The sequence below is a fragment of the Toxotes jaculatrix genome, chromosome 24 (assembly GCF_017976425.1).
Source record: "Toxotes jaculatrix isolate fToxJac2 chromosome 24, fToxJac2.pri, whole genome shotgun sequence".
Taxonomy (NCBI): Eukaryota; Metazoa; Chordata; class Actinopteri; family Toxotidae; genus Toxotes; species Toxotes jaculatrix.
Genome location: NC_054417.1, coordinates 5699180 through 5712873, shown reverse-complemented (window position 1 = coordinate 5712873; position 13694 = coordinate 5699180). Strand labels below are relative to the sequence as shown.

Here is a 13694-nt window from a genome sequence, read left to right as displayed (position 1 = left end):
TAAAGCTTGTTACATATTCAAAATAATTTTGCTGGCAAAGTTATTTTTTCAGTATCCAGACAGTCATTGTTTATTGAGATAACATTTCTTATAAAGTATGACATTCATTCACTTTAACTGACGAGTATTGCAGTGATGTCTCCACAAAGATGCCTTACTCGCTTTTCATAACTTACACTGGTAAAAAAATACAGATATGCAGAATATAAAAAGTTTTGTGTATTGCTCTGTATGGATACATCTGCACTCACCAGACTACAGGAAGAAATGTCTTCACATTAATAAAAACGATCACACCAGGATGCCTACAATATTGTACACATGGGATAATACTAACCTGAAGACTATAAAAGTGTTGCACACCTTCATACTGACAGAAATCAGGACAGACAAAAGAGTGTGTCCAGTGTTAGGCATTTATGGTAGGATTAGAAAAAAAAATGTTGCATCAGAGATGTTTTGCTTTGTCTTCAGGTTTTTCAGGCCAAATTGTCTTAAAAATGTTATTACACAAAGGCTTATATCTGTGCACACTTCAAAGATCCTAGAAAGAGTTGTATTTGTGTAAAAGTCTCGTTCTGCTGCCTTCTGGCTTGAAGTTTTGCTGTGTTCGGGTCAGTTGTCACTGTCTCTCTGTCGGAGGTTCCTGGATTTGCCGTTCTGTGTCTTGTTCTTCCTGAATGAAGCAGGTCCGCCTTCATCTCCAAGGGAGGTGATGACGCGTTCCTTGAACTTGGGTTTGGGCTCTGTTGGGAGGTCGGCTGGAGCGCTGGCTGTGCTTCCCTCCACCTGGGGCAACTGTAGGTCCACACTGGCACTGGAAAGGAAAGCAAAAGAGACAATGAGAGCCTTTTCAATAGCTACAATCAGTTATTGGATCAGTCCATGGTGTACCTAATCAATCAGCACTTAAATAGGCTCAAACTCTTCACTTACTACGGATCCTCCTCTTGCTGGATCTGTTCCCAGGTTCCATATGGATTGGCAGCTTTCGGCCTTTTGGCTTGGGTCTCCCCTTGTGTTGCCTCTTTCTCTTTCTTCTCCTCAGGTTCAGCTGTTGTGCTTTGGACCCCCTCCTCCTTTTTCATCTCCTTAGCATCCTCTTTTGGAGTATCATCACTGGCTTTATCTTCTCCCTCTTCTCCTGAGGGCTCGACCTCTGCTTTTCTTTTCTGAGAACCCAAAAAAAAAAAAAACAAGGAGGAAAACTGAGAGGTCTGGATTTTGAAGAAGGACAACTTGACCAGCAAAGGTTAAAATTTAAATTCTGCGCTGCCAGGACTCCTCTCACCCTGAAGCTGATCTTTGGGACTTTGGGCTGCTGACTGGCTTGTTCAGGGACCTCAGCTTCCTGAGACACCTGGGCCCCGTTGGAGCTCTCTTCTTCTCCTGAAAGTGGCTCCGGCTGAGGGGTGGAAGGCTCCTCCTGACTCTTTTCCTCTTTGCTGTACCCAGATCCAGATGCTTCATTCAAAGGAAAGTCTGCTGGTTTCTCCCAGCTGGACTCTTTGAGATGAGAAAGATATAGCATGTAATTATCAGACAGAATGTTCACGACGAATAAGAAATAAAATCCAAAAAATAAGAGCAAAGCATATGGGAAATATTCCACCTCCAGTCTCTGTGTTATAGTAATATGTATAACCATCAGGGCTGATGGCTTCCATCCAAGGGCAGCCTGAAGAGCTCTAGAGAGAAACATAATTTTAAGGTATAAATGCATGTTATGAATACAACATAACAATACAATACAATGCAGTTTACAATAAACACAATATACTAAAAATGCACAGAAATATTTGATTAACCTCTGTCTGTTGAGGGTTTGCAGTGGCTGTACTTTCTCCTTGGAAACCTTCTGGTTTTTCCCATTGAGATTCTGTGGATCAAATACATTTACAACATAATGCAACAACCACAGTGGAAAGAGTCAGTTTCACCTGAAATAGAAAAGTATTGTGGGGATACGTTGGTATAAAGGGCAGTTTCAATTGTCATGTTAAAGAGGAGTTATATTTTCAGGTGTCCTTACCTCCAGTTATTGTATTGTAGTAGTATGTGTGTCCATCATCTGTTTGTCCTTCAACCCAAACCTGTGTTTCTGTTTGTTCTATGGGTTTCGGTCTTGCTTTCCCTTCTTTCTTTTGCTGTTTTCTGGGCTGAAATTTTGCCTGAGGTTTTGGCTGTTTTGGCTGTGTTGTTTCTGTTGTTGTTTGGGCTGGTGAACTTGATCCTAACACAAAAACAATGTTAATGTAATCAAAGCAAAAGGTTCTCTTACATAACCCTGAAGTTACACATTACTATTATAAAATGCCAAACAATTACCTTCTGCCTCCCTTTCCATCCTCTTCAGATCTTCCTGATACGCTTTCATCGCAGCCTCCTCCATCGCTGCAAAGTCTTTAGACATACGTTCCTCCTGCTTTGCCTTGTCAATGCTCTTCTTTTTAATCTGCAGACAGAAAGATAGGATGACATGAGTGACAGCTGCTAATAGCCAATCAGAAGAGAGGTTTCAAGTCAAGAGTCTTATGCGTGCACCTTATCTCCTCTGCCAGTACTGAGAGCTGTGCCAAGACAGGCAGGTTTTTCTTGGTTGTTAGTATTCATGGCTGTGTGTTACTGAGAACCCAGTCTGATGATTACAGATATGTGTATTTGTTTTTTTATAGCACTGTAAATTAGAAATGCAACAATTAGCCAATTAGCTGATCAAAAGAAAATTAATCAGCAACTATTTTAATAATCAAATATTGTCTGTGGTCTGTGGGAAACTACAGGCAATTTTTACTTTTTTATTGAATTTTATAGACAAACAATTCATAATTATAATAATAAAATGTATAATCAAATAAATTCGAATAAAAACAAATAGATCAGATTAATCATTATGCATTCTTCATGGACAGACTTCATTCAGATATGGAACTCAACTCACATGACTGAATTTTTGACTGAAATGGGGAAAAATAAAATACACGTTAATACCTCTGAAATTTTGGCAGCCACATTTTCTTTATGATTCTTCCCTCTTTCATGGAACTCGACGCTCTGCAGAACAAAACAAACATGAGGAGAGACATTAGCATTAGATATATGGATATTGTCCTCAGAACATGTATAGCATATTTAGGTCGACTCACAGGCTTATTGTCCGCAATCCAACACTTGCAGTACTGACAGAATTTCCTCGGTTGTGATTTCCAGTAGTCGGCCCTGAAAATGCACAAAAGAACTTTTTTAAGCTTACAAACAGATGAATGAATAAAATTACCTTTAGCACGGGCAGCTAACGTGTTTAACTGTCTGAAATGTTGCCCAGGGCTTAATAATTCACTTGCTGTGCTACACATCGTGCAGATAAGATTCCCCACTGCATCGCTTTACGTACATTTTAGTTTTGGTCTTTGTAGATTAAGGTAGGACGAAGAATTTAAAACAAACCAAATAAAAACAGAACCGCTTCCCACATTTCAAGAATGACAACACTGTCCGCCAGTGATGACGCCATCGCTCGTCGCCGCACAAACGAGCTCCCAAACGGAAGTTTAGAATAGAGTTTTGTTTAACTTTGTTGTATGTTCGGAAAAACGTCGCAAAATAATCAATAAAGGAATAAAATAATTAAATAAAATATTTAAAAGATTGTGAAATGCCTTTATCTCAAAATTTAGGTTATTAGGAAAGACTACCAGGAGCATCATGGGTTTATTTTTATATTTTATTGCCCCATAGTGAGCTGATATAGAGATGTTTTGCAGAAATATAAGAATGAAATAGATAATAGGAAATAAATAAATAATAAATAAAGATATAAATAATATATCTTAAATAAATAGAGATCATGTACGCTCACTAATCTTCATAAGCTCTATTTTGTAGATTAAAATTCAGACCTCCCATATGGTCTAGCGGTTAGGATTCCTGGTTTTCACCCAGGCGGCCCGGGTTCGACTCCCGGTATGGGAACAGGATTTTTTGTTTTTGATTACACAAATTAAACATACACATTAAACAGACAGCCATATTTACATTTATATATGAGACTAAGGTAAAGCCATATAAAATATGCTTTATACATAAAAGGACTTTTTTATTTTTAGTGCATATTGTGCTACTAAACACTAATAAACAGATCTTACTGCTACACACAGCTGTGTGTTCCTGTTTTATGAAAATATCCACAATAAATATTAAAAAATATTTGTCCGAAAGTGACGAATAAAATAAATATGAAGAAAGGAGATACAAGATGGCAAGTTGCTAAATACAAGATCTTTACACCACTGCAACTAGGACGCGACGCAACTGCGTCATCACTGATGGCCGGGTCGAGCGTGACGTGCGAAGGCTGCGACTGATCGCCCGACTTTGGTTGAGGTTGATCCGCTTTGCCGCGGGTGGTGTTAATCGGTTTCCTCTCCAGCTCGGCGGCGAAGCTCTGGGGCTGCCCATGAACGGCACCATGGCCGCGTCCTCACACCGGATAATGATGGGGCCACTGGTTGCTGCCATCGACCAGGGAACTAGCTCCACTCGGTTTCTGGTATGAGAAACGCCGCTTGCTTGTAATGCCTGGCTCACAGACGTGCCCTTGGTTGTATTTTGTGGTGTTTTGTGCAGCTGCGGTATTGTATTTTCCTCCCTGCTGACAACTGTAATAACTTGCAAATCAATGAACCACTGTTCAGTTTGCACTTGACAGACAGTAGCCTGGTGTCTAGAAAATCAGGCTTGGTTATTCATCAGATGCCAGTTTGGATTCCACAGCTGCTTGGAAACTCTAAATAACTAAGGTTCATCAGCATCCATGATGAACTTGAGATACCTTGCAGGGTTAGGGTTAGAGTGACTGCAAGCTTTCCCTGGGTGAATTAAGGAGAAAAAAAATCTGACTCTTGTGCTGTTTCCTCTCTTCACAGGTGTTTAATTCAAAAACAGCAGAGCTTCTCAGCCACCACCAGGTGGAAATCAAACAGAGCTTCCCCAAAGAAGGGTATGTGAAAAGATGGTTTTAAAATATTTATTCACTGCCTGCTTTGTGTGACACTGCTCCACTATAGTGATTCAATTAATAGTTAAGTCTTGTTAAATCTTGATGCATTTCCTAATAGAATAACATTCAGTTGAGAAATGTGTAGATCTCACTTGTACTTTTTTTTTGTCCTTATTCTCAGATGGGTGGAGGAGGATCCCAAAGAAATTCTGCAGTCGGTGTACGAATGCATGGAGCGGACATGTGAAAAACTCACCCAGCTCAACATAGACATCTCAAACATTAAAGGTATGCACACATGGGACTTATGCTGCCACTTGCTCTCTGTAAGCAGCACTCAGACATAATTTACATCTATTTCAAGGAGGTGTTTACGATCTAAAGTCTTTGGAAATTGTTGCTTGAATTTGTCCAGCTATCGGGGTGACCAACCAAAGAGAGACCACACTTGTTTGGGACAAAGAGACAGGGGAGCCCCTCTACAATGCAATCGGTAAAGTTTTGTTTTAGCAAACTCACTCACTGACACAATCAAACAGAAAACAGGGTTGTTGGATTTGACTGATTTTGGATGTGAAATAACTTCAGTGTTTTTTTGTGTTGTTTTTTTTTTCAGTTTGGCTGGACCTGCGAACTCAATCAACAGTTGAACGTCTAATTAACAAAACTCCAGGAAGGAATAAGAATCACTTGAAGGTGAGCTCCTCATCTGTTATGTTAATTCTTCTGTTTTCCTTGTCTTTTTTCCACGATTTTACTTTCATGATCATGCAGTTTCGGTGTTTTGTTCTTTGTCTTTTTTTATTTGATGTTGATTTAGCTACTTTGCAATTTAAAAACAGACGCAGACTTCTGATCACATTGTTCATTGTACCACTCGTATAGTTGATCATGTGATTCTCATCCTGCAGCATAAAACAGGGCTCCCCATCAGCACGTACTTCAGCGCGGTGAAACTTCGCTGGCTGATGGACAACGTGGACGAGGTCCATGAAGCCGTCGTGTCTCACCGCGCCATGTTTGGCACCGTGGACTCCTGGCTCATCTGGGTAAGAGAGTAAAGACTGCCTAACTCAACGGCTGTGTAGGTGTCATTCAGAATTTGTGTGTGAATTGTTGAGCTGGCTGATGTTGTGAAAAACTGACTTTCTGTGTGTGTTTTCTTGGTGACTGTCCAACAGTGTTTGACAGGGGGCAAGTCGGGTGGAGTCCACTGCACAGATGTGACCAACGCCAGCAGAACCATGCTGTTTAACATTCACACCATGGACTGGGACCCAGAACTTTGCAAGTATGACAGCTGTCTTTTATTGGTCTGTAATTCCATCATGCTGCACTCATATAGATTATGCTTTACTTATAAATTCACGCCATACATTTCAGGTATTTAAATATAGAATCCAGAAGTGGCTTAATTGTTGCTCTTTCCTCTAATCCCTGTTAGATATTTTGGTATTCCCATGGAGATCCTGCCCAGAGTGAGGAGTTCTTCAGAAATATATGGTCTCATGGTAAGCAGGCATAACTTTGTCAGCGTCCTGCCAAGTCTCTTCTACTTAAACCTTCCTGATAATAAGTGTTATATTAACTTTCTTTGCTAATGATTTCATTGCTGTGTCTAGTGTGACTCTAGTGTTGTGTTCAAAGAGTGGAATGTCTCATGCAGGAGGCCACTGATAAGATAATTTTTGTTGTTTTTTTTTGGTTAGTAAGCTTCCAGACAGTTTTAAGTGCATGAAGGTTGACTGAGAAATTCTTTTAGGCATTCTTTGTGTGCCATTGTCTCTCTTTTCTCACTGGTAGAAAATATGTTCTAGCCGGGTAAGTAATACTCGCCATCACTATTTTTTACCTCATCATGCAAAGTAACCCACCCTGCTTCTCCGTGGCCAAAGCGAGTACACCATCACACAGTGCATTTCCAAGATTCATATTTCAGTAGCTGTGCTGTTTTGATTTACCTTTTAACTGATGGTTGGAAAGTTGTATTAACAGGTCAGACTTTGGTGGCATGACAGTAAGAGGACGATGTTTAAAGAGACCGCGTTGCTCTGTATCTGCTGGATGTTTAAATAAGCAGCTGTTTATAACTCTGTGCTTGTTTTGCTGCCTCCAAGTGGCCAGTTGCAGGTTTTACCATCTGAGCAGCACAGAGACAGTAGTTTATCACAGGCTCGACCTACAGAAGACAAAATTTACCAGCCTCTGATATTTGGACACACAGACACACACATGCTCTCATACTAACATGACTGTGTGCATATAGGGCCTATTGGAAATGTACTGGATGGTCCCTGTCCCTCATTGCTTCTGTTGTGGCATGCTGTTCGGCTGGTTGTCACTGATGCCCACAGCTTTCCTGACAAACCGTCTTCGTCGGCAGCGTCCCCATCACGTCTCCTAAATCTCTTCACTCTTTGGCACAGCTGTATTTAACTTCTGTCGTCTGACTTTAAACATCTCACCCAAACCTTAGCCTCACGTAGGAGTGAAGACATTTTCACTTATAACAGGTTCACACATGCCTTTGTTTTCCCTCACTGTGTTTCCACTGTTACAGTTTGCTTTATGTAACAATGTGGTAGAATTAAAATCAGTTTAGTTTTGTTATTTGGCTTCATGTGGTCAAATAATGAGTAATTCCCTTTTTGTTTTCAGTGTTGTTGTCAGGCCAAGGTTGTTGCTTATAGTGACTAAAAACTTTCCTCTGATGACCGATTATATTTGTGTTTTATAGTGAATTATTGTTCACTAATTTGTCCACTTGAATTATACCCAGGTGTATAATTTCAAGTTAGTGATAATTCGACATTTTGTGACCTAAAAATAATCACAGAGGTTCATACGCTGCTTATGAACAGAACTGTAAAGTGGTGGTACAACCAGATTTACAAAAAACTTCTTTAAAAAAAATAATTAGGTAAAATGTTCTTTTAATGTGACTTAACCAAGAAAAAAAACCCACAGTTCATTTGTAAAACAATAAATCTTTTCTTTTGACAGAAATCTGGAGCTCTTTCAGGCATTCCCATCTCAGGGGTAAGTTTATCTTTCTTTATTTGTTTCTGTTTTAATTGTTGCACTAATGTGATAAATGGATATATTTTCTTTAAAAACAGTGTCTCGGGGATCAGTCAGCAGCACTGGTTGGACAGATGTGCTTTCAGGACGGGCAAGCTAAAAACACGTAAGAGGCTTTGGTGTGGATTTTTATGTTTTTATTTATTCTTTTTTTTCATTGCCCAAATGTGTGGGTTCTCCTTTGTTAGAAACTTAACGTGAAGTTGAATGTTTTGTGTGTTACAGGTATGGAACTGGCTGCTTTCTTCTGCGAAACACTGGAGCCAAGGTACGTTTTTTTAAGACTCGTATTTTAAACACTCATATAAATGGTGATGTCCCGGCACTCATTTTAAACGGAGACATTTTCCTCTTGTTTCGCAGCCTGTAATGTCTGACCACGGCCTTCTGACCACTGTGGCGTACAAACTTGGTCGGGACAAGCCTGCCTGTTATGCACTGGAGGTATTTCAGAAGTACACTGACATTTTAACGCAGCTGTTAAACAGAGGATGCGAGGATCTTTCAGTTCAGGTGATTTGTCTTTTTGCTCTGCTTTGTGGCCAGGGCTCTGTGGCCATTGCAGGAGCTGTGGTTCGTTGGCTGCAGGACAATCTTGGGATCATCGGCTCATCTGAAGAGCTCGGTATGTCCTGCCCATCTTTGCTCAGAAGTAAACAGAGTTATATACATGTACGCCCAGTGTTTGTGCACCCAGCTATGATACAGCTAGTTATAACCCCGAAGATGGTGATATGTTCCTGTTTCTTTCCCTGTGCAGAGAAGTTGGCTGCGTCAGTCGGTACATCCTACGGTTGCTACTTTGTTCCTGCATTTTCGGGTCTTTACGCGCCCTACTGGGAGCCAAGTGCACGGGGGTAAGGCCAAGAGCTCCTCTGTAGTTTAGTAAAACTATTCACACAGCCTGCTAAAATAAATCTTTCTCTCTGATTCACTCATTCTTAATCTTGTCACAGGATCATATGTGGGTTAACTCAGTTTACTAATAAGAGTCACCTCGCATTTGCTGCACTGGAAGCAGTCTGTTTCCAGACACGAGAGGTGAGTCCTCTCTGGTGTTAAAACTCCCCAAGACACATTTAATGTTTTTCACTGATGTTTCTCCTGATATTTATATGATTAAATGCAGGCGTGTGTGTGTGTGATAATTGGGAATGGATATATTATTTGGACGCAGATACTAGACGCCATGAATCAGGACAGCGGCATCCCTCTAACTCAGCTCCAGGTGGACGGAGGAATGACGTCCAACAGACTGCTGATGCAGCTGCAGGCCGACATTCTCTGTATCCCTGTTGGTAAGACTTCCGTTTATTTCCCATCATGTGTTTCAGAGATGTGTCTCACTGAAAATAAGGGATCTGTGTTACGTCTGTAGATCTTATTAACAAGATAACTGTCTTCATTTGTCAGGAAGATTTTCCTCTACATCAGGGGTGTCAAACCTGTCCACAAAGGGCCGGTGTGGCTGCAGGTTTTTGTTCCAACCAATGAAGAGCACACAGTTTGACCAATCAACTGTCTGAAGACTGAGATCAGTTGATTAAATGAGTCAAGTCTGGTGTGCTGCTGCTTGGTTGGAACAAAAACCTGCAGCCACACCGGCCCTTTGTGGACAGGTTTGACACCCCTGCTCTACATGATGGGCTATTTGCCCTTTTAATAGAAAGTCTGGTTCATTGAGAGAAAAGACGTGTGGTTTGTCTAAAAATGTGTGTCCTCAAGTCCCCTCTTCTCACATCTTCAGTGGGAGGGACTAAGATTCAAGGAAAAGACATTAAGGAGGCAAACAAGGATGCAGTTAAGGCATCTGGTTTGTGCCAGCCGTCATGCCAAATGGAAACTGGTGCCAGCCAAAATAAACAAACTCTGGCAGTGGTCAAACTGGTTCCTAACCATCAGGCCACCTTGATGTGCCGTGCAACTGTGTGTACATATTTCTTTGATGTGAAGCCATCACATGATGTCATTGTGTAGAGAAAAAAAAAAGCACAAGTAATAAATTACAAAGAATATACATAAAGCTCAAGCCCCTTGTTTTCACAGTTTATTTAATTTAACTGTTTTACAGAACTGCCCATAAATATTCCCCCAATGACCGTTATTGATTCTGTGTTTATCAGTGAAGCCGTCCATGCCTGAGACCACAGCTCTCGGAGCGGCGATGGCAGCCGGAGCAGCAGAGGGGGTGAGCGTGTGGAGCCTGAACCCAGAGGACCTGAGTGAGGTCACATCGGAGAAGTTCGAGCCTCAGATCAACCCTGAAGGTACAATGAGCGCGTGCTGCTCTCTGCACACCTGAAAACATGGGATGGTGTTGACTTTGATGAAGGTAAAATGTTTTTGTGCATGTGCTCGGCAGAGAGCGAGTTTCGGTACGCTCGATGGAAGAAGGCGGTTCAGAAATCCATGAACTGGGAGACGACAGAGCCTGTTTGTAATGGGAACGGTAGGAAGCACTACACTCACATTAGAGCCACATTTAGCCTGAGAACAGATAAATCCAAAAATTTGTCTGGATTTTCAATATACACTTTTTTTTTTTTTTTTTTTGACTCCCTCTGTGGTGCCTTTATCGGATGATCAAAAGGCGAAACTAGTATCTTCAGCAGCGTCCCCCTGGGCTTTTACATCATGGGCAGCATGCTGATGTTAATTGGTGCAAAATACATCTCAGGTCAGTGTCTTCTTCAGTTTGCATGCATGCTATTCAGTTATTTTAAAATAAGTCTTAATGGCTTTATATATGAGCCTTATATAGGAGGAATTAAGATTTTACAGCTCTTTGCCACACTGTTGATTTTAGGCCACAACTAGGCTCAGACTCCTGGAGGCATCAGAGCAAAGAGGGCAGGTGGAAATAAACGCTGTTCATGCTGGACCACCACTTTGCACTCTCGGTTGCACTGTTTTTCCCAGAAGCATTCCAGGAGGAGGAAGCTGCTGCAGATTCTTACCACTGACCGGTAAACCAGGACAAATTTGAACTGACTCATGGGACTTTTCTTTATTATTATTCTAATTGTTTTTTTTTGTTTTTTTTTTATTCAGACTGTTTTCTTTGCAGCAGAGAAGAACACATTGTCGCATTAGAGATGAATTTTAGCAGGAGTGTGCATGCAGTATTATCATTAATTTTATTTTTTACAGTGGTGACACAGTATGAATTCTGAGCCTACGTGTGTAGATACTCTACTGATAGTAGAGCAGATTGTTATCATCTTTCCATGGTGTTGTTAAGGTACGTTCAGAGTCTAATTTGCATTACTTGTTATTTGTCACGTCACTGTTACCCTTGATCGATCTTCCAGAAGTCATCTTGTGATGTTTTGCTGTTCCAGACCTTCACTATGAGCTACAGAGGATTTTGTAGAGCACTTTATATTTTTTGTTTTGTCTTGTGGGAGCTGTGTACTAACAAGAGTCCATAGATATATATATATATGTATAAATATATATATTTTCTAACAGGTCAAAGAATTTGAAAACAAGGGAAGAAAGAAATGGGATTTCATGAACTGACAAGGCTGCTTTTTGGCTAAAGTGACTTTCGTTTACATAACTGAATGTTTGTTAAAAGTGAATTTATGTCATGCAACAGGCAAACATGCAATGTAGGGCAATGATAGATGCATATTTTTGACAGAAGCCAGAAATCGAAGAAACCTCCTGAAATCTGAATTGACTTTATAATGATTCATTTATGTTGTAGGCAAAATGATGGTCTCAGGCCTGTTCATCCCAGGATGAATTTTTTAAGGCCTGACATGTAAGATTAGCCGTTGGAATATCCGGTTATGGAAAAGTCAAACAGCATTACTTTCGATGTCAATGCGCTTTATTTATTTATTTATTTTAAAAGAATTCATCAGGGAAGCTACACGTTTCTGTCATTCTCACTGCCCAGTTACTCTTTTATCAAGCTAAATTAACAATTAACATCATGCAAAACGCACCTGTCGCATTATGCAAAAGCCTTGTGTTGAACAAGTCAAATGCAGATGCTTTATTTGCATCCTTAAAGATAACGCTCAGCGAAGCAGCTGTTCCTGAGTAAATTATTCAGATTTAATGCTTAACTCAAAGGGAGCTTTGTGAAACCATTGGAACACTTAAACTCTAAAAGTATTTCCCTTTGCTGTATCGCAGAGGCTCGAGAAGTTATCTTTGAGGAAGTAGAAGTGAGTAAATGAATGTCAGTGTTTATTGTATTGCCCAACATTTGCCATGTTTGTTGACTGTTTGGCTCAGAAACAGAAAATAAGCCTGTGCTTCCATTTGATGGAGGCAGAGCGGGTTTGTTGTTCAGGAAATGGTTTAGTGTTTGCTCTGTATAAGGATGCAGTTATTTATTATACTGTACAATCCATGGAAGCCATGAGATGACTCAACGCAAAGGCTCACAGTGCTCTATTGGGATATAAACACAACAATGGGTATTTATTAATGTATTTAATTTAATGGAATTATCTTTTGGAGTAAGGAAGATTTATTTGAAGTGTGTCAAAGTAAAACAAGTGAAACTGGAGAGACTTAAAATGACTGCAAGCATGAAAGCAGTGTACAATCGTATTTAGATTCTCAATGCATTGAAGGGACCTTTAAGCCCAATTCTTATGTTCCAGATGTACTGATCTTATAAAAGTTGGTGATTAATGTATGAAGAGAAGGTAAACAGGAACAAATATACAACAGGCATTGCTTAGCTGGAAGTGTAAGGGGTTTAAAAGAAGGAAACTGTGTGTATGTTGTCAGTTCTTATGTATGGAAAACAGGTTTCATGGTAGAATAAGTGTCATCAAAAGTATTCTCACCTTTTTCTATTAAACTGAAAAACTGAAACTGAAAAGAAGACCGAAAGTGCAATTTATCCCCAGGCCGAGTCTTTCTTTACAGTTTATTTCACTCATGATTAGCTTGTTAGCTCTTGGTAAACATTGTTCAGTTGTTCTGCCGTGAACCGACTGTGAGGTTAAACTCTGCAGTACCTCCACCGGTTTCTACAAACCCTCTGCTTTCGTCTGCTGTCGTGACAAACAAACACAGTCTCCATGTAAGACAGGCAGGCTCTGTTTGGACTAAAGCCAAACACTGCCTGCCTTTCTTACATGGAAAATCCCAAGAAATAGGAGCTGGTGAAAAGGGAGTGGTTTGTGCCAACAAGTCGATGCGGGTTATTCTGTTATATGGTGTATGTTGTGTGTTTCCTCTGTGACACAGCTCTATCCTGTAGATGGTCCAGTGGTGGTGCACAACAGAAAAATTAGGATTTTCTAATAGTCAAAAATGTTTCAGAAAATGAAGACAATACAGTATCTTCTTTGCCTTATGGATATTTTGACAGGAAATATTTGTCTCATTACATATAACTTGGTTTTTCTGTTGCCATGTTGAGTGTTCGTATTTCAGATGTGAAGCTGACTTAGTTATTCACTTGTGAAGGCTGTATTGTTCAGTAGTTTTGCTTACATATGCAGAGCATTTAGCTCATTTACATATCAACTGACACTCAGCAGCTTGTTTAGACTTCAGGCTGGTTGGATGGGACTTTTACAAATAATTGATGTTAGTTTTAATATATACAAATCCTTTGCAGATAACAGACTGTTATCTT

The 13694-nt window shown here is 40.2% G+C and overlaps 2 protein-coding genes and 1 non-coding gene across 5 annotated transcripts; 2 read left to right on the top strand and 1 right to left on the bottom strand.

Moving 5' to 3' along the window:
* Positions 1-67: 67 nt before the first annotated feature.
* On the bottom strand, positions 68-3513 carry wbp4 (WW domain binding protein 4). The gene is made up of 10 exons (XM_041032039.1): positions 3395-3513; positions 3147-3219; positions 2992-3054; positions 2329-2455; positions 2033-2233; positions 1809-1879; positions 1613-1688; positions 1292-1506; positions 937-1172; positions 68-817 (listed from the first exon to the last, which is right to left on the bottom strand). Coding segments are annotated over exons 1-10 (1266 nt in total). The 5' UTR covers positions 3397-3513; the 3' UTR covers positions 68-615.
* Positions 3514-3900: 387 nt separating this feature from the next.
* trnae-uuc lies at positions 3901-3972 on the top strand. The gene has a single exon. It is a non-coding gene; the product is annotated as a tRNA-Glu (tRNA).
* A 401-nt stretch (positions 3973-4373) lies between these two features.
* LOC121178059 (glycerol kinase-like) lies at positions 4374-12932 on the top strand. Of its 3 annotated transcripts, XR_005893453.1 has the most exons (22): positions 4374-4549; positions 4926-4999; positions 5181-5287; positions 5415-5492; positions 5616-5695; positions 5911-6048; positions 6181-6290; positions 6444-6510; positions 6803-6820; positions 8003-8038; positions 8119-8186; positions 8306-8348; positions 8444-8524; positions 8627-8705; positions 8841-8937; positions 9037-9121; positions 9258-9378; positions 10204-10347; positions 10443-10529; positions 10671-10757; positions 10887-11046; positions 11132-12932. XR_005893453.1 is itself a non-coding variant. In XM_041032559.1 (21 exons), exons 1-21 carry the CDS (start codon positions 4457-4459, stop codon positions 10895-10897), a joined length of 1704 nt encoding a protein of 567 aa, XP_040888493.1. In that variant the 5' UTR covers positions 4374-4456; the 3' UTR covers positions 10898-12932. The 3 variants fall into 3 exon arrangements, 2 of the variants coding, with proteins under 2 accessions (XP_040888493.1, XP_040888494.1); XM_041032559.1 differs by having other exon boundaries at positions 10887-12932; XM_041032560.1 differs by lacking the exon at positions 6803-6820 and having other exon boundaries at positions 10887-12930.
* Positions 12933-13694: the final 762 nt, after the last annotated feature.